The sequence below is a fragment of the Oncorhynchus mykiss genome, chromosome 16 (assembly GCF_013265735.2).
Source record: "Oncorhynchus mykiss isolate Arlee chromosome 16, USDA_OmykA_1.1, whole genome shotgun sequence".
Lineage (NCBI taxonomy): Eukaryota > Metazoa > Chordata > Actinopteri > Salmoniformes > Salmonidae > Oncorhynchus > Oncorhynchus mykiss.
Genome location: NC_048580.1, coordinates 19,861,723 through 19,883,046, shown reverse-complemented (window position 1 = coordinate 19,883,046; position 21,324 = coordinate 19,861,723). Strand labels below are relative to the sequence as shown.

The 21,324-nt window shown below is 43.5% G+C and overlaps 1 protein-coding gene across 5 annotated transcripts in view; it reads left to right on the top strand.

Annotated features, from left to right (window-relative positions):
- The window catches only part of raraa (retinoic acid receptor, alpha a), a 216,930-nt gene that overhangs the window by 86,339 nt on the left and 109,267 nt on the right, over positions 1-21,324 (top strand). For 3 of the 5 annotated variants that reach the window (XM_036946442.1, XM_036946441.1, XM_036946443.1), the window contains exon 3: positions 8,200-8,761. In XM_036946442.1, the coding sequence (XP_036802337.1) occupies positions 8,593-8,761 (169 nt within the window). In that variant the 5' untranslated portion in view covers positions 8,200-8,592. The remainder of the gene's footprint in view (positions 1-8,199; positions 8,762-21,324) is intronic. The other 2 variants (XM_036946446.1, XM_036946444.1) reach the window with 1 other exon arrangement.

Sequence of the window (21,324 nt, the reverse complement as noted above, 5' to 3'; positions counted from 1 at the left end):
GTAATAGGGTTTGCAACAATTTCGGTGGATCATTTTAGAAAGAGAGTGTCCAGATTGTCTAGCCCAGCTGATATGTAGGGATCCAGATTTTGTAGCACTTTCAGAACATCAGCTGTATGGATTTGGGTGAAGGAGAAGCGGGAGGGGGGGGCTTGGGCAAGTTGCTGCAGGGGGTGCTGAGATGTTAGCCGGTGTAGGGGTAGCCAGGTGGAAAGCATGGCCAGCCGTAGAAAAATGCTTATTGAAGTTATCGTAGATTTATTGGTGGTGACAGTGTTACCTATCCTCAGTGCAGTGGGCAGCTGGGAGGAGGTGCTCTTATTCTCCATGGACTTCAGTGTCCCAAAACTTTTTGGAATTAGTGCTACAGGATGCAAATTTCTGTTTGTTTGAAAATGCAAGCCTTATCTTTCCTAACTGACTGAGTATATTGGTTCCTGACTTCCATGAAAAGTTGCATATCGCGGGGGCTATTCGATGCTAATGCAGAACGCCACAGGATGTTTTTGTGCTGGTCAAGGGTAGTCAAGTCTGGGGTGAACCAAGGGCTATGTCTGTTCTAAGTTCTACATTTTTTGAATGGGGCATGCTTATTTAAGATGGTAAGGAAAGCACTTTTAAAGAGCAACCAGGCATCCTCTACTGACGGGATGAGTTCAATAACCTTCCAGGATACCCGGGCCAGGTCGATTAGAAAGGCCTGCTTGCTGAAGTGTTTTAGAGAGCGTTTGACAGTGATGAGGGGTGGTCGTTTGACCACAGATCCATTGCGCATGTAAGCAATGAGGCAATGATCGCTGAGATCCGGGTTGAAGACAGCAGAGGTGTATTTAGAGTGCAAGTTGGTCAGGATGATATCTAAGAGGTTGCCCATGGTTACGGATTTAGGGTTGTACCTGGTAGGTTCCTTGATAATTTGTGTTAGATTGAGGGCATCTAGTTTAGATTGTAGGACGGCCGAGGTGTTAAGCATGTCCCAGTTTAGGTCACCTAACAGTACGAACTCTGAAGATAGATGGGGGGCAATCAATTCACATATGGTGTCCTGGGCACAGCTTGGGGCTGAAGGGGTCTATAACAAGTGGCAACGGTGAGAGACTTGTTTCTGTAAAGGTGGATTTTTTAAAGTAGAAGCTTGAATTGTTTGGGCACAGACCTGGATAGTATGACCAAACTCTGCAGGATATCTCTGCTGTAGATTGCAACTCCGCCCCTTTGGCAGGTCTATCTTGTCGGAAAATGTTATAGTTAGGGATGTACATTTCTGGATTTTTGGTGGCCTTCCTAAGCCAGGATTCAGACACGACTAGGACATCCGGGTTGGCGGAGTGTGCTAAAGCAGTGAATAAAACAAACTTAGGGAGGTGGCTTCTAATGTTAACCTGTCTAGGACTGCTAGCGGAACCCCTCGCCAACAGCCAATGAAATTGCAGGGCGCCAAATTCAATCCACAGAAATCTCATAATTCAATTTTCTCAAACATACAAGCACTAGGCACCATTTTTAAAGATACAATTCTTGTTAATCCAACCAATTGTGTCCAATTTTAAAAAAGCTTTTCGGCGAAAGCAGAACATATTATGTTAGGTCAGCAACTAGTCACAGAAAGCATACAGCGATTTTCCAAGCAAAGAGAGGAGTCACAAAAAGCAGAAATATTGATAAAATTCATCACTAACCTTTGATATTCTTCATCAGATGACACTCCCGGGGCAACTTGTTACACAATACATGTATGTTTTGTTCGATCAAGTTCATATTTATATCCAAAAACATCATGTGAATTTGCACAGAGCCGCATCAAATTACAGAAATACTCATGATAAACATTAATAAAAGATACAAGTGTTGTTCACAGATTTAAAGATATACTTCTCCTTATTGCAACCACTGTGTCAGATTTAAAAAAAAAAACTTGATGGAAAAAGCAAACCATGCAATAATCTGAGTACGGCGCTCAGACGACATACACAACCCAAGAATATATCCGCCATGTTGGAGTCAACATAAGTGAGAAATAGCATTATAAATATTCACTTACCTTTGATCTTCGTCAGAATGCACTCCCAGGAATCCCAGTTCCACAATAAATGTTTGATTTGTTCCATAAAGTCCATCATTTATGTCCAAATTCCACCTTTTATTAGGGCGTTTAGAAAACAAATCGAAACTCACGAGGCGCGGGCAAGTCCAGCGGAAATGTCGGACGAAAATTCCCAAAAAGTTATATTACTGGTCGTAGAAACAAATCAAACGATGTATAGAATCAATCTTTAGGATATTTTTATCATAAATGTTCAATAATGTCCCAACCGGAGAATTCATTTGTCTGTAGAAAAGCAATGGAACGAGAGGTAACTTTCTCATGACCGCACGTCACGAGACCGAGGCTGCTGGCAGACCTCTGACTCATTCCCCTCTCATTCAGCCCCCCTTCAAAGTAGAAGCCTGAAACAATGTTCTAAAGACTGTTGACATCTAGTGGAAGCCTTAGGAAGTGCAAGATGACCCATATCCCACTGTATATTCAATAGGGGCTGAGTTGAAAACCTACAAACCTCACATTTCCCACTTCCTGGTTGGATTTTTTTCTCAGGTTTTTGCCTGCCATATGAGATCTGTTAAACTCACAGACATCATTCAAACAGTTTTAGAAACTTCAGAGTGTTTTCTATCCAATACTAATAATATGCATATAATAGCATCTGGGACTGAGTAGGAGGCAGTTTACTCTGGGCATGCTTTTCATCCAAAAAATGCTGCCCCCTATCCATAAGAAGTTTTAACATTCATGAAACCAAGGCTTTTACTGTTACAGAAGTCAACAAATGAGAGCACCTGGGGAATGGGAGTGGAGCTAGGGGCTGCAGGGCTTGGGTTAACCTCTACATCACCAGAGGAACAGAGGAGGAGTAGGATGAGGGTACGGCTAAAGGCTATAAGAACTGGTCGTCTAGTGCGTTCGGAACAGAGTAAAAGGAGCAGATTTCTGGGTGCGGAAGAATAGATTCAAGGCATAATGTACAGACAAGGGTATGGTATGATGTGAATACAGTGGAGGTAAACCTAGGCATTGAGTGATGATGAGAGTGGTTTTGTCTCTGGAGGCACCATTTAAGCCAGGTGAGGTCAGCGCATGTGTGGAGGGTGGAACAAAAGGGCTAGCTGAGGCGTATTGAGCAGGGCTGGAGGCTTTACAGTGAAATAAGACAATAATCACTAACCAAAACAGCAATAGACGAGGCATATTGACATTAGGGAGAGGCATGTGTAGCCGAGTGATCATACATGACAAAAAGTATGTGGATACCTGCTCGTCGAACATCTCATTCCAAAATCATGGGCATTTACATGCAGTTGGTCCCCCCATTACTGCTATAACAGCTCTTCTGGGAGGCTCCCCACTAGATGTTGGAACATTGCTGCAAGGACTTGCTGCGGGGCACTGATGTTGGGCGATTAGGCCTGGCTCACAGTCGGCATTCCAATTAATCCCGAAGGTGTTCAATGAGGTTGAGGTCAAGGCTCTGTGCAGGGCAGTCAAGTTCTTCCACACCAATCTCAACAAACCATTGCTGTATGGACCTCGCTTTTTGCACGGTGGCATTGTCATGCTGAAACTGGAAATGGCCTTCCCCAAACTGTTGCCACAAAGTTGGAAGCACATAATATTCTAGAATATCATTGTATGCTGTAGCATTAAGATTTCCCTTCACTGGAACTAAGGGGCTTAGCCCGAACTATGAAAAACAGACTCCGATCATTTTTCCTCCTCCACCAAACTTTACAGTTGGCACTATGCATTCTGGCAGGTAGTGTTTTCCTAGCATCCACCAAACCCAGATTAGTCCGTTTTACTGCTAGATGGTGAAGTGTGATTCATCACTCCAGGGAACACGTTTCCACTGCTCCAGAGTCCAATGGAGTCAAGCTTTACACCATAGAAACCCATTTCATGAAGCTCCCACGAACAGTTATTGTGCTAACGTTGCTTCCAGAGGCAGTTTGGAACTCGGTAGTGGGTGTTGCAACCGAGGACAGACGATTTTTATGTGCTACGCGCTTTAGCACTCGGCGGTCCCGTTCTGTGAGCTTGTGTGGCCTACCACTTTGTTGCTCCTAGACGTTTACATTTCACAATAACAGCCCTTACAGTTGACTGGGACAGCTCTAGCAGGGAAGACAATAAAATAACTCATTTGTTGGAAAGATGGCATCCTATGATTGTGCCACGTTGAAAGTCATTGAGCTTTTCAAGTAAGGCCATTCTACTGACAGTGTTTGTCTATGGAGATTGCATGTTTGTGTGCTCGATTTTATACACCTGTCAGCAACGGGTGTGGCCGAAATAGCCGAATCCACTAATTTGAAGGGGTGTCCACGTACTTTTGTTTATATAGTGGAAATCCACACGCAACCCCACTTTTATACAAAAAGTCAGGCTTCGCTGAATAGACCTACAGGTGTGATTGAAGAATGAAGCAGGTGTTAAACATGGGCTTTGCTACACGGAAAGCAGCAGTTGACGACTTAATTGTCTACACTTCAATAAAATCGGTATCCCTATTTCAATATCTTTAGTAATACCAGTATCATGACATTAGCTTCTATAACCTTCAATCTGTCTTTTTTTCTTTCTTGGACCAGAATGAGTCTTTCTCTCTCTCCTACCTATTGTTACTGCAGTGAGGTTTCAACATCTTCATCGAATGTTTTCATAATTTATCTGCAGATAATTGCCAAAAAACAGTAGTAGCCTACCAGAATGGAAATTAGAGCGCCAAATGAACCGTCGTCAACCAAATAACATTGAATAGCCTATGCACTCCGACTCCGTGGCTGGCTATATAGGCAGATGAAACAAGCGAAAGCATTGAATGTGGCACAAACAATGTATTAAATGGATTTCAACTCATCGTTACCACCTTCATTACATGGGACATGTACATTCACTCACAGGAGACTATAAAGAAGCATAATGCGCTACCTCCTCCGCAGCCAACCACAGCACACACAAATAACACAGGTAGCGAGAGGCGGAACAGACTGACAAACCAGCAGTGCTTCCCTGTCATCACTTGCTTTGTGACTGACAGGCGCCTGCCTATCTTATCAATAGATCGCTAGAAGACGCATATCGTTCATTCAAGAGGGAGACGGCTATATAGACTTTTCTGACACACATCTCACCAAGGAGGATGGAGGTGTGGGGTTGGTGGAAAGGATTGCTCAAGGAAGCATTATACACATGAGTCACGCATGTCAATGAGACATTTTATTTCAACAGATTCTTCCCCCTTGCATGATTCATGTGTATAATGCTGAGAGGGAGTAAGGTGGTTGTGTGAACCCGTTAAGGTTCCTCAGACCGTTGCTCCGTGTGTAACACACCGGACTCATGACAGGGTCATTAGGGTCAAAATATGTCATAGAAATGTCATCAAACTGTTTCCTAGATTTATACAGAGGCCTCCTGTAGCTAGACATGTTCCGGTTACCTGGCTGTAGCTAGACATGTTCCAGTTACCTGGCTGTAGCTAGACATGTTCCAGTTACCTGGCTGTAGCTAGACATGTTCCAGTTACCTGGCAGTAGCTAGACATGTTCCAGTTACCTGGCTGTAGCTAGACATGTTCCAGTTACCTGGCTGTAGCTAGACATGTTCCAGTTACCTGGCTGTAGCTAGAGACGAGAGTTGTCTGAGTAATGGACTAGAATAGGTAGTCTTACAGTATATTGTGTTTGTCTAATGTTGGTAAAACAATGGGTATTCTTGCATGACATATTCTGACATTTCATGGTGTATAGAGACTCAGTTTAATATAATGTGTGTGTGTGTGTGTGTGTGTGTGTGTGTGTGTGTGTGTGTGTACATGTGTGTTGTTCAAACCTGCTGTATGGCTTTGATGTGTGTGTGTGTTTTCACGTGTATCAGTGTGTCTTCCAATCTAATTTTATTGGTCACATACACGTGTTTAGCAGATGTTATTGCGGATGTAGCGAAATGCTTGTGTTTATAGCTCCAACAGTGCAGTAATATCTAACAATTCCACAACAATACACACAAATCTAAGTTAAGGAATGGAATTAAGAATATATAAATATATGGACGAGCAATGTCAGAGCGGCATAGACTAAAGATACAGTAGAATAGCATTGAATACAGTATATACATATGAGATCAGTAATGCAAGATATGTAAACATTATTAAAGTGACTAGTGTTCCATTTATTAAAGTGGCCAGTGATTTCAAGTCTATGTATATAGGCAGCAGCCTCTAATGTGCTAGTGATGGCTATTTAACAGTCTGATGGCTGTTAGAAGCTGTTTTTCAGTCTCTCGGTCCCAGCTTTGATGCACCTGTACTGACCTCGCCTTCTGGATGAAAGTGGGGTGAACAGTTGTTGTCCTTGATTATCCTTTTGGCCTTCCTGTGACATCGGGTGTTCTGGAGGGCAGGTAGCTTGCCCCCGGTGATGCGTTGGGCAGACCGCACCACCCTCTGGTGAGCCCTGCGGTTGCGGGCGGTGCAGTTGTCGTACCAGGTGGTGATGTAAAAGTTTGTGAGTGTTTTAGTTACGAAGACAAATTTCTTCAGCTTCCTGAGGTTGAAGAGGCGCCGTTGTGACTTCACCACACTGTCTGTGTGGGTGAGCCATTTCAGTTTGTCAGTTATGTGTACGCCGAGAAACTTGACGCTTTCCACCTTCTCCACTGCGGTCCCGTCGATGTGGATAGCGGGGTGCTCCCTCTGTTTCCTGAAGTCCACAATCATCTCCATTGTTTTGTTGATGTTGAGTGAGAGGTTGTTTTCCTGGCACCACCCTCCCAGGGCCCTCACCTCCTCCCTGTAGGCTGTCTCGTCATTGTTGGTAATCAAGCCTACTACTGTTGTGTCGTCTGCAAACTTGATGATTGAGTTGGAGGCGTGCGTGGCCATGGGTGTGCGTGGCCATGGGGTCATGGGTGACCAGGGAGTACAGGAGGGGCCCCAGTGTTGAGGATCAGCGAAGTGGAGGTGTTGTTTCCTACCTTCACCTCCTGGGAGCAGCCCGTCAGGAAGTCCAGGACCCAGTTGCACAGGGCGGTGTTCAGAACCAGGGCCTCAAGCTTAATGATGAGCTTGGAGGGTACTATGGTGTTGAATGCTGCACTATAGTCAATAAACAGTATTCTTACATAGGTATTCCTCTTGTGCAGATGGGATAGGGCAGTGTGCAGTGCGATGGCAATTTCATCATCTGTGGATCTATTGGGGAGGTAAGCAAATTGAAGTGGGTCTGAAGTGGGTCTGAAGTGGGTCTGAAGTGGGTCTCAAAGCACTTCATGATGACAGAAGTGAGTGCTATGGGGCGGTAGTCATTTAGTTCATTTACCTTTGATTTCTTGGGTACAGGAACAATGGTAGCCATCTTGAAGCATGTGGGGACAGCGGACTGGGATAGGGAGAGATTGAATATGTCCGTAAACACTCCAGCCAGCTGGTCTGTGCATGCTCTGAGGACATTACTAGCGATGCCGTCTGGGCCGGCAGCCTTGCGATGGTTAACAGTCTTAAATGTCTTACTCACGTCGGCTACGGAGCAGGAGAGCCCACAGTCCTTGATAGCGGGCCAAGGACTAACACACCTTGGACTGTGAGTACACACTGACACAAAAACCTCCCATGTGTTTAATATAACTGGGCTTTGGGAAAGACCTCGGGGACTAACAACAGTCATAATTAGCGACGTTTTCTTTTGATTCATGTTCATTTATTTCTCGGACATTTCCCCAGGGTTTTCACTCCAGCCTTGATAATGAGTGTGTGTATTGGTAGAGCTATCACATACCCACACATTCTGTTCATGGCTTTTAATGCTCCGTAAGATAATTAAGCTGAAATGGTTGTTTTTGTACCATTTCAGATGAGACATTTCCAGTAATTAGCTTCACTTCCATGCTTTTAAATAAAGAGGGGAAATATGTTGGCATCTTAAAATAATGAACTCTCTCTCCCTCTCTTTCCGTCTTTCTTTCTCTCTGTCTGTCTGTGTGTCTCGTCTGTCTGTCTGTCTCTCTCTGTGTCTCTGTGCTTCTCTTTGTGTCTCACTTGTGAGGGATGAAATGTAATGTTTTTGAAACTTATTTTTGTTATGTATGACATTGTCCCAAAGTGGTTTTTAAATTCTAAATGATCTCACTCTCTTTCTCTCTAGGTGAAGATTGAGGGCCACTAAAAGAGACACTCTGAACGGTTGGGGGTATATACCAGAGCTGACTCTTGCATAGGCACCATGTCTCTACACATTCCCCATCTCTGGAACCGACTCCACAGTGGAAGACTCATTATAAAATCCTTGTGAATCTTCATAACCACCTTCATAACCACTATCCTGTTCCTCTCCTCTCCATCAGTCGGTAACAGGCGGCCATTTGGGGATTTCCACAATTGTAGTTTCCTAATTGAGGGCATTTCTCCAAAGTCGCCACGGGAATACCCCACACGTCCATCGTCCGTATGGGCACTAGAACCACTCCGTAACCCACACTGACTCCGTTCTGTATTGCCACAATATCGTTTTTTTGGTGTCGAGGTGGATTGAGCCAAAATGGCTGGGAAGAGCAACCCGATCCCGGGCCCTCACCTCAACGGCTTCCCCATGCCCCACTACTCATACTTCTTCCCCCACATGCTGGGGGGGCTCTCGCCCCCGGCCCTACCCGGCTTGTCCCTCAGTGGCTACAGCACGCCATCGCCAGCCAGTAAGTACCCCTACTGTACGTCCTTTAAACCTTCTCTCTGCTGTTTCATTGGACTGTGTGGTGTATTGTTAGTGCTCACTAAAGCACATGTGTTTTGGCTGCATTGTTGACTGGTTTACCTCAGAATATTAGCCTATTTCTGGAATAGCCAACTCCTTTGTTGCTGCCATGAAACAGGCTGGCACTCAAGGTATCAAGAGTATTGGCCTGTTGCAGTATTTTGAGTCTGAACATTTAGTTCCAAACAGCCTACCACTATAGTTATTGTAGAGACTGCGTTTGAAAGGTCTTGTATAAAGGAACAGAGATTTCCATTGTGTGGATCTGAGCTGTTCTGCTCCTCAGAAAAGTGGGTCTATATTAGCAGATAAAATGTCTCTGTGTTGCTGTGCTGATGGCGGGAATGGAATGCTATAATTGCGGTGTTACCGGCCTCCTGCAGTTGTTGGCATATTTGCCTCAACAATTTAGCTTAGCTATTTATTGATTATTGAAGGTTGGATGTTGGAGAGAGCTTTCATCTTGTCCTGGTTAGATCATGCACGTGTGATATACTGTCTGTGATGGTAAACCGAGCATAACACACACACACACTGAATACTGCCTAGATCAAACAGGACAGGAGGGCAGGGTAATCAACCTGACATCTCAAAATGGACACACCTCTAAAGCGGATCTTATCTAGCCTATGTAAAATGACTACAGGTTGCTATAGGAGACGTAGTCTCCAATCTCCGGCCAGCCAGGTGGTTTGGGGTCAGTGTATTGACTTTCCATCTGGGTGTATTAGCATGGTGTTCATTGGGATTAGCATGGTGTTCATAGGGATTAGCAATGTTGTTCATAGGGATTAGCATGGTGTTCATAGGGATTAGCATGGTGTTCATTGGGATTAGCATGGTGTTCATTGGATTAGCATGGTGTTCATAGGGATTAGCATGGTGTTCATTGGGATTAGCATGGTGTTCATTGGGAAAAGCATGGTGTTCATTGGGAAAAGCATGGTGTTCATTGGGAAAAGCATGGTGTTCATTGGGAAAAGCATGGTGTTCATTGAGATTAGCATGGTGTTCATTGGGATTAGCATGGTGTTCATTGGGGAAAGCATGGTGTTCATTGGGATTAGCATGGTGTTCATTGGGATTAGCATGGTGTTCATTGGGAATAGCATGGTGTTCATTGGGAATAGCATGGTGTTCATAGGGATTAGCATGGTGTTCATTGGGATTAGCATGGTGTTCATTGGGATTAGCATGGTGTTCATTGGGATTAGCGTGGTGTTCATTGGGGAAAGCATGGTGTTCATTGGGATTAGCATGGTGTTCATTGGGAATAGCAACAGGAGGAACTGTGAAACGCAGTCAGTTGTATCCACATCCCCCATTATTTCTCATTTGAGTTGTGTCTGTATCAATTTGAATAAGGAACATTCTGATGGTAGTGGTACATTGCATAGTGTGTGGGTGTGGGGGGGCACTGCATTGCTGTCTGTGGTGTGTGTGTCTTGTCGGGACTCGCTCCCAGTGTTTGGCGAGAGGGGCGGCAGGGTTCCTTCCCTTTTGCAGGACAAACATTTCCTGTCAGTAAACACTGGGGAGCTAGCCAGGGACACTGACCACCTCTTCCTACTCACTCAGTCACTAGGAAGAGTAGTTTCTGCTAAAGCTAATGGGGATCCAAATAAACACACTAATGCTACGAGACAGCGAAGCAGTGTACACACACTCACACACGTACACTCAGTGACGTAATAGTTTGATTTTCCTCCTTGCGTGATTTATGTTTGTAATGCTTACTTGAGTAATAATTTTTACCAAATGCCACATATCCTTCCTCTGTTGGTGAGAGGGAGTGAGGTGGTTGTGCGTACCCGGTGTCAAGGTTTCTCCATCTGTGTTAACACCCCTGACTCATAGCGGAGTAATAATGGTCAAAATATGATATCATAAACATTTCATAAAACTGTGTCCATGAATTATACAGAGGCCTCCTGTAGCTAGACATGTTCCTGTGTAGCTGGCTGTAGCTAGACATGTTCTTGTGTACCTGGCTGTAGCTAGACATGTTCCTGTGTACCTGGCTGTAGCTAGACATGTTCCTGTGTACCTGGCTGTAGCTAGACATGTTCCTGTGTACCTGGCTGTAGCTAGACATGTTCCTGTGTAGCTGGCTGTATCTAGACATGTTCCTGTGTAGCTGGCTGTATCTAGACATGTTCCTGTGTACCTGGCTGTAGCTAGACATGTTCCTGTGTAGCTGGCTGTAGCTAGACATGTTCCTGTGTACCTGGCTGTAGCTAGACATGTTCCTGTGTACCTGGCTGTAGCTAGACATGTTCCTGTGTAGCTGGCTGTAGCTAGACATGTTCCTGTGTACCTGGCTGTAGCTAGACATGTTCCTGTGTAGCTGGCTGTAGCTAGAGAGAAACACACACACACAAGGAATGGGCTGGAATATATAGTGTGTTGTATTTTGTTGGTAAAACAATTGGTATTCTGAAATGACATTGTGTGTGTGTCTTGGCCTAACAACAGTAAACATTTGTGAAGTTTTCTTTAGGGTAAATCTATTTGAAATCAATCACTTTTTGACAGCATGCCTTTTTGATTTGAACGAAACCGTCCATACATATTTGCAGAAAGTAACATTTTGGACATGAATGCCAAAACATTCAAGAGATAATGGTGCTAAAAGTTGATCTATTTTGGATACCCCACCCTACCATGAGACATCCATGTCTTCATCACTGGAAAATATCAAATATTTATATCATTTAAAAGCTTACAAACAGGGTTGTCAAACTATTTTATTTATTGAAAAAAATAACAATTGTCATTTTCTAACCTTAAACATCAATTATCTAAAAACACAGAAATTCATTTTTTAAAATGTTTTATATGTTTTTAGTTTAGACCCTGTTTTAATACAAGTTACATTTCCACTTTCAAATGGTACCACATATATGGTTGGAGGTCCACACATCAGAAAAAGTTTACTTGAACAGGAATATCTTCTGTATTCAATTATGTTGTGAATCCTCCATAGGAAACCAATTGAACTCATAGAAATGTAGATAATAGAATAGACATGACCATTTAAGTTGACGGTGGGTGGCTCGGCGGCCATCTGTGTGGTAGTAAAGTTGAAATTTCAATTAAAAAAAAAAATCTATTGTGTTCCAGCTGAATTGATGTGGTCTGAAGGAATAGATCCTTGATTTAAAATGACACCCACTCTGTATTCAAGAGCATGTTGTGCCCTCAGTCGGTTGAGACAACACAAAAACCTGAGATGACGTAAAGTAGGGTTTAAACTACAACATATGTGATTATGAAAAAAAAGAGCTTATGCATTTTTAGATGATGTAAAAGTGTTATAAAAAAAACATTTTTTACATTTTGTTTAATGAAGTTGTTTTACAACCCTGTTTGTACGCTTTTAAATGATATCAAACTCAACCGTTTATCTTTTCCAGTGATGAAGACGGATGTCTCTCGTGGTATGGTGGGGTATGCAACAAGGGTCAACTTTCGCACCTTTTGTCTCCTGAACATTTTTGCACTCCGGTCCAAAAAGTCCATTTCTGACCACTTTTTCCACAGGCAAACATGTATAAAAAGTTTTATTTAAATCAAAAGGGATGCTGTCAAAAATGTATCGAATTGAAATGGATTTACCCTTTTGGTTTTGCGTTCATTGATGTTTCTGTGACTTTCTCCAGGGTTTTCACTCTGCCTAGATAATGAGTATTATTTAAATTTTATTTTTATTAGTAGAACTATCACACCCACGCATGCTGTCCATTGCTTTTAAAGGGCAGTTCCACCAAAATTAACATTTGGGATGTTATTATGGACTGTTTAGTGAAGTCCTACACATTTTCAGTCTCATTTTGACTGTTTTGTCCTGGACAAAATGGGAGAGTGCTGCTCTATGACATAGATGAGTAGGATCCCTGCCACGATGTCATTTCTAGCGACTTATATAACGTGTCTGTAGTTTTCTGATCATATATTGCTCTTCTTTTCTCCTAATAACAGCTGTAAATATTTTAAATACAGACTCAAAAACCTATAGAATTACATTTATAGTCAGTTTACGCTAATATTTTTCTGTTGTTCAAGGCCCAAACTCCCATGATTCCAGCCAAACCACTCACACCACCAGAGACGATAGAGAAAGCGAGACATTTCATAGGCTTCCTTTTTCTGGTTCATATCCAGTCAATGGACTAAGCAGACCAGACCCAGCTGCTATGTCATTGAGAACCACCCCTTAAGCTGACCAGAACTGTGACAGTTTGGGCTATATACCATCCTTGTGCCATACCAGGGTATGCAGCACATGCACAGAGAGCCTCAACAAGGTAAAAATCTGTCGTTCTGCGCAAGCCAGTTAACCCACTGTTCACTAGGGCCGAAGACGTGGATGTCGATTAAGGCATCCTCCCGCGTCTCTGATGCAAAGCGGTTGGGTTAAATGCGGAATACAGATTTCAGTTGAATGCAATCAGTTGTACAACTGACTAGGTATCCCCCTTTCCCCTCTTCTCTTTCCATTTACCCATTATCACCACCACTCTCTCTCTCTCTCTTTCTTACCATCACTTTCTTTCCCTGACACACACACATGCATACACACACACTCTCACACACAACCACTCTCACGAAACACAGTTAATCCCCGGCCACTCAATTCACATTACAACCTAAAAAAAGAGGGAAAGAAAGAGAAAGTTTGTTTGGAGCTTTAGAATATGGGGATTTACAGAATGTCAGATTGTTGGAGGAAATCCAATCCTTTTTGGGGGTTTATGGATTTCAAAGCTGCAGTGTACTAAATGTAGGCTGCAACACACAAACTGGACGTTTTAGGGAAGCGATTTGTCTCTCTTGGGCTTCACAATTCTATTGCAGATCTGTGGGCAGAAATGTAGTGGACATTCTGTTAGTGCTAGCAATAGCACTGGTGTCGACGCAGTGCATGGCGGCCAAGTTATTTGTTTGTATGTAGAGCATATTTTCCACTTATTCAACTTTTTCCCCTTAGCAACATGGTGTATCGTAGACTCCCAAGCCACAGGGTGTTTTGGGATTGGCAGGACGATTTAGGACAAACCAAATCATTTATAAAATAAATGAGTTACTTCATTAGAGGATGAAGTAGCCAAATGATCATCCATTTCAACTGTCACCCTAATTTCTCTTTACTTTGCCAGCCTTGATTCCAACATGGTTGCTCACAAAACACATGACCAACTCAGTTGAGTGAAATATTATGTGCTCATTCAACTGTCATTTCACTATTTTCAGATGGATCATACTCACACATTCTGACTCGCACCCTAGCAGACCTGGGTTCAAATACGGTTTGAAATAATTTCAAATACTTTATCTGTGCTTGATTGAGCTTTCCTGGCTTAATGGACCAATAGAGTAGTCCCAAAACTGCAAACCCAACCCATCTGGCACTTCAGGCAGGCTAGAGCAAACTCTCATATCATTTCAATGATTGCAAATACTAGTTGAACCCAGGTCTGCACCCTAGAGAGCCCAGCCCGTCCAGTCAGTCAGTGTTCCAGGTGCTTTCTCCTGAGTGGCCAGAGAGCAGTCACCTGGTTCAGTCAAAGCTATTCTCGAGTTCAGTCCCTGCAGGCCAATTATTGGGGCCAAACAGAGCAGAAGGGTTAATCCATCCATTCTCGGCTAACACACAGCTCAGCGTAACCTTACCTAACCTCCAGAGGTGTCTTTACCTCCATTATCGGAAAATTGTTGGCGAAGGCAACCAACCCTGGAACTAGTCACTAATCCATCCTTTCTTTCAGTAGGGAGCTCATTTAGCATTTATGCTGCTGGGGAATGGGAAACTAGGCTAGAGGCTAGGCTACCTGTCACTCCTGGCTAATGTTTCGATGTTGGTATTATCATGAAGCTAGGCTAGGCAACTGGGTCAACGATAATTTCTGTCTATTCTATTGATGTTGTTATTAGCAGGAAGCTAGGCACGCTAGATGGTAGGTTTATTAGCTAATTAGCTGAACCTTGTTACATCAGATGTAGCATGTAGGCAAACCATAGTGGCTCTAGTATTACTGGGAAACTGGGTACATCATTCCTGGTTACTGATGTTATTATATTATACCCTTATGGTATAGTTGGCTGTATTGTTTTCCCCCATGGAACTCACTCTGTACTCCAGTCATTGCTTGGTGGGGAAATCCAACCCCGGCTGGGGCAGTGTTGCTGTAGATTTTGACTTTACGAGCGGCAAATTGGAATGTATTAAGCCTTTCAGAGGGGTGGGGGAATATTAAATTATATTTTCAGAGGCCGGAAACATTAGGAGCCCTGTTGTGTGTGTGTGTGTGTGTGTGTGTGTGTGTGTTAATGTTGGCAACCTCTGTAGTGTTTTAAACTGTACAGATAGAATGTCCTGCCTGTGAGTAAATATGGATATGGTAGTGTGTGTGTGTGAGTGAGGCGGCGGCATGGTCAGACAGGTGGTGTGTGTGTCTGCGCTGGTGGTCCGTGGCACTCTGGGGACATCCCAGGGACAAGCCCGGATGCCATGTGGGTGGGCGGGCAAGCCAAAGAGGAAACTTTTGGGTTTGTAGGTAAACAGAGAGTAGACAAACAAACAGAAGACAGTTTACTAGTCGGACCATATATACGCTGAAGGGAAGCCGCAGTTGCAGGCTGGAATGGACAGGTTAACTCCAGATTTGGGCCTTGCACTGCACGCGCACACACACACACACACACACACACACACACACACACACACACACACACACACACACACACACACACACACACACACACACACACGGTTTGTTCTGTAGGGATAAAGATAACATTGAGTAGCCTACCACTTGTGAATCATACCACAACCATTAATTTGCCACCTACTTCAACACAGGTCACACACACAATGTACCCTGAATGTAAAGCTCAATTGTGTGACTTTGGAACCACATTGAATGTTATCTCAGGCCATATCACCCATCAGTATAGATAATTCCTGCCTATATGAGTATAGAAGGTAATCAACACAGTAGCATTGAGGTACACACACACAGAGAACCTCTCAGGAGATCAGGTCATTATTGGAAAATAGAAACTCATTTGAGCACTGCTCATATTGTGCTTATTAAGCACGCCATGTAAAACACATTTCTCCCCAAGCCGGCTCTCCTTCATTTAGTCATTTAGCCCTAATGACTGATTAACGGTTGGTAATTAACTGCAGAGTCGAGAAGAGCGTCATCTATGCGGTGATATTTTCATTTGTATGTTAAATACCCTCAGAAAACTTTTGGTTTAGCATGTCAAATGTATGTCGGTCACATGTAGAGATGTTTGAAATATGAAAAGCATGTTAGACCCCACATTTTGCCTTTGTAATGTTCTATTGCAAGGTCAACGCTCACAATACCACCAGTCTGATACTTTTCTGTCTGGTCATCAGATCCCAGACCAGTGTAAACTGTGCTTATTGTCATCTGAGCAGTTAGCCCTGGAGCCTGTCTGGCGCGATGGCCGCTATGACAGCTCCAAGGTGACTCTGCTTTGGGTGTGGGTGGTGTGAGTTCTTTATCAGAAGGCTGGGGACATCCCCTCCGGACACCACACAGGGGGGAGGGAGAGAGAGAGATGGATAGAGGGGGGATGAAGAGAGAGGGATAATGTGAGACAGTGAATCGGAGAGAGAGCGAGATGACAGAGAGTGAAAGAGGGTGGGAGAAAGGCTGGGAGAGATGGAAAGAGGGAGAAAGACAGAGATGGAAAGTGAACCAGACAAGGCCCCCTGTGCAGAGGCAGCAGAAGCGGGCGCCTGGGGCGTACACACACTGGCTTTGGCAAGGGCCAGTGTTGTTGGTGAGAGCTGCCAACCACCAGCAGCTAAGCCAACAGTGCTCCCACAAGAGAGGCCGCAGACTTCGGTGTCTTTCCCTCCCTATCTTCCTCCTTTTTATCGTCCCTCCCCACCACATCAGCCTGACAGTACTATCATTATTCAATTTATTTACTAATTTCACATTATTTCCATTTGCTTTGAGGGAACCGGGGGGCCGAAACCCTTCCCTGCCCTGAATACTTGAACCTATCCAAAGCATTATCCCCCATCCATTGGCTTGGCAAGTGTCGCCACTGCTCTCTCTCCCTCTTTCTTTTCTTTTCTGTAGGTCTTTTTTTTGCGGCCGCTTATGCAAATGAGGACCCTCCTTTTCAAAGAGCTGTCTTCTGATAATCCGGTGGATGGCTCCATTTTCTGAGCCCCACACATTCATGCAGACACACTCGTTGACACTGACACACACACATACACACACACACACACACTCAGTAAATGTTGAGCTAGTTGAACTATAACAACTTCAAAAACACCATCTTGCCACTAGCAGCTATGCGACAGACTATAAACAGCAATCTAAATCTCCCCTCTGATGCTGCAGGAACTCAACTCTTTATTTAAGCTTTCTTCAAAGAAAATGTGTGAGTCAATACAAGGGTAAAGAGATACAACTCACACACACATACACTCTCGACACCCCCTTTGATGTTCTATGTAGGGTTGGGCGGTATCCAGATTTTCATATTGTAATACCGTCCTTCTCTCATTCTGGGATTTACAGTATGTACCGACATAGTACCCAAGGAGGCGTCATTAAACGCAAAAAATATATATTTCTAGAATGCTAAGAAAATGTGCACAAGTTATTGTGAATCTCCATGGAGGCTGCTAGCTAAACATGCTAATGAGCAAACGAAAATAAACTAATTTGCAAAGACAGGCAATCCAGCTCATAAAGTTATACATATAGGTAGGAGCTACCAAATGTAATTTTTGTTGAGTTTGGACATTTACAAGCGAATGTGAACGCGAGACATTGTGCAAATGAACAAAATGTTGACGCATGCTTGCCTGAAGGAAGAACCGTACTGACTCTGAATCAGCATGTGTTCACACTGTGTCTGTGTGGAGTCGCTAGGACAACGGGTCTGTCTGCTCTGCTCAGAGCATAACTGGGAGGAGCAGGCAGTCGAGAACGGAGAGGAGAAAAAAACGCAAGGAAATCAAGATAGCAGTGGCCAATATTCCCTCTAATTTTGGGGGGCACTGAGCAAATTTGTGAGAGAGAACTTGAATGTTGTGAGAATTTCGTGCAACTTCTGGCATGCGTTTCCAGTGAACACTGAGGCTGTACCCTTACAGGTTTAGACAGTAGCCAATAGGCTATTGTGGCTATTTGTGCATAATGTAGGCCTACCAACAAAACCAATGGAGGAAATCTTTCCAAAATGATCACATGGAAATAGTTTGGGATTTCTATGATATTGTCTACAGTAGCCTATATGTGGTGTTCAATGCAGGCCTACATTGCATGAGACTTGAAACCTTTTCACATGTACCAACAAACGGGTGTGACCACCACTACAGTGGTCCCTGCAGCATACGCTCAAACTGGTGTGATTAGAATGCCAGTTTAGATTGACGCAACAGTCAGCTTTTGAGTTGGCAACACTTTTTTTTCACAGAAACATTTTGCAGTAACACATTCCTTACAAAGTTATGTCCTGAATGTGACCATTTTTGGGATGCAATGTTCAGACATTCACAGAAGTAGCGACAGCATAACACAATCATCCAAAATGGAAAATGTAGGCTACATTAGTCCTAGCGCTAACTGAGGAAAGATTGAAGTAACACAAGCGGTCATATTTAGAGAACTCTCGGCTGACAGAAACCACAATATGAATTAGCTAATAGCAATTACTATTTATAATTCATCACATCACGGGTGAGCTCACTATTGATCTAAATTATTGAGTAAAACACTTTCTAGAAATCAAAAGTAACCTGACGATGGGTAGTTTGTGCGCACTGACATGTTTGTTTTTTCGCGTCAACCAAAGATAAGAGGAGACAAGATGTTTGGTCTGTTTGCATTATGCATGTTGAAGGGGGTGTGTCATCTACGATCATTCACTTCAGGAAGTTTAGCATACATACTTCATGCTACAGTAGAAACGACAACACGATTTACAGAAAATAAGGCACAGTAAAGCCTCAAACATAAATTGTCCGCAACACTGAAATGGGCTACTTCTATGTGAATTAACGAGGAGGCGGAACACACCTCAATTCAAACTGTTGTTAGAAAATACAACTCGAAAATAATTTGAAATTGACGAGTTGAAACACAGCCGATAGATAATTAGCAGGCAGCGCATGTTAACTGTCCTGTTGTGTAACAATCACATTTTGGAACAGTGAGCGCGTTCTGACATCAAGTGCATAAAACAACTCGCGCTGGGGCGACCATTAGAGATATTTGCAACTCACATGTGAAAAGGTTAAAGTTTTTACGTAAAAAGAAGTGCCTGATATTAGTGTGTTGTATAATGCAAGAAACCACTTTACAAGATACTTTTCATTATTATTACCATACAGAGAATTAGACAATGTAGGCTATCTAAGCCCGTCTCAAAGTACAACACTGTCCCTTTTAATTATTAAGACGTAAGCATTTTACCTAACTGGCTTTTCAAAGACAGCTTGAAATGTAGCCTACACGTTTTGTGCTTTTGTAGGAAGCAGTAACTCAACTGTCCTATAGTATCTATAACTGAGGCGGCAGGTAGCCGAGTGGTTAGAGTGTTGGACTAGTAACCGATAGGTTGCAAGATCAAATCTCTGCCTACAACAAAATCAGACTCAATCTTGCAAAGTTAGATTTGTTTTGGTTTGTTGCATTAAAAATGGGGCTGATATAATGTTGATTCGATCACAGAAAAAAACGTTGATCTATATAGTGCAAACTAACTGTGCGAACTCAGTGAAGTTCAATCCCTTGCGTCTCTGCTTGGCCTGGCATTTCCTCTGCGCTGCAGTCCTGGAGGAGGTGCGCGGACGGCGCACACCCGCAGTTTAGAGGGAACATTGGCAGTGGCAGCTGTACAGATAACTCATCCAAAGGGCTTTGACTTCTCAAACAGGGCAGAAAGATAACACAATATGATGCGCATGTAACAGTATAACTTTAGACCGTCCCCTCGCCCATACCCGGGCGCGAACCAGGGACCCTCTGCACACATCAACAGTCACCCTCGAAGCATCATTACCCATCGCTCCACAAAAGCCGCGGCCCTTGGAGAGCAAGGGGAACCACTACTTCAAGGTCTCAGAGCAAGTGACATCACCGATTGAAACGCTATTTAGCGCGCACCGCTAACTAAGCTAGCCGTTTCACCACTTACTTATACTGAACAAAAATGTAAACGCAACAATTTCAAAGGTTTTACAGCTCATATAAGGATATCAGTCAATCTATGGATTTCACATGACTGGGAATACAGACATGCATCTATTGGTCACAGATACCTTGAAAAAAAAAATGGGCCTCACAATGGGCCTCAGGATCTTGCCACGGTATCTGTGAATTTAAATTGCCATGGATAAAATACTATCGTGTTCAATTGTCCGTAGCTTATGCCTGCCCACACCGTAACCCCACCGCCACCATGGGGCACTCTGTTCACATCGTTGACATCAATCAGCAAACCACTCACCAACACGACATCATACACCTTGTCTGCGGTATTGAGGCCGGTTGGACATACTGCCAAATTCTTTAAAACGATGTTGGAGGTGGTTTATGGTAGAGAAATTAACACTCAATTGTTTGGCAACAGCTCTGGTGGACATTCCTGCAGTCAGCATGCTAATTGCACACTCCCTCAACTTGAGACATCTGTGGCATTCTATTGTGTGACAAAAGTGCACATTTTAATGGCCTTTTATTATCCCCAGCACAAGTTGCATCTGTGTAATGATCATGCTGTTTAATCAGCTTCTTGATATGCCACACCTGTTAGGTGGCTGGATTATCTTGGCAAAGGAGAAATGCTCACTAACAGGGATGTGAATAAATTGGTGTACAAAATTTGAGAGAAATACGCTTTTTGGGCATGTGGAAAATTTCTGGGATATTTTATTTCAGCTCATGAAACATCGAACCAACACTTTACATATTGCGGTTATATTTTTGTTAACTAGCAAGTTTCAGTGTTTTTCACGCAGAAAAAAAACATATTGCTGCGTTTTGTAAACGCAGATCTAAAATGCTTCTTATTGTAATTTCTGCTCGGCCTCCGACTAATTTTGTGGTTCAGTTGCACTTCTCCACTTGGATGGTGAGAATTCACGACACGAACGGGCATTCTATCAGCAGACAGCAAGCACCCTGACTGATGTGTAGCTTCTTTTCTCCTGTACTTTTCTCGGTGTAGCCTACCCTACTTTTCTCTGGTACTTTTCTCATTGTAGCCTACCCTACTTTTCTCCTGTACTTTTCTCGGTGTAGCCTACCCTACTTTTCTCTGGTACTTTTCTCGGTGTAGCCTACCCTACTTTTCTCCTGTACTTTTCTCGGTGTAGCCTACCCTACTTTTCTTCTGTACTTTTCTCGGTGCAGCCTACCCTACTTTTCTCTGGTACTTTTCACGGTGTAGCCTACCCTACTTTTCTCTGGTACTTTTCTCGGTGTAGCCTACCCTACTTTTCTCTGGTAC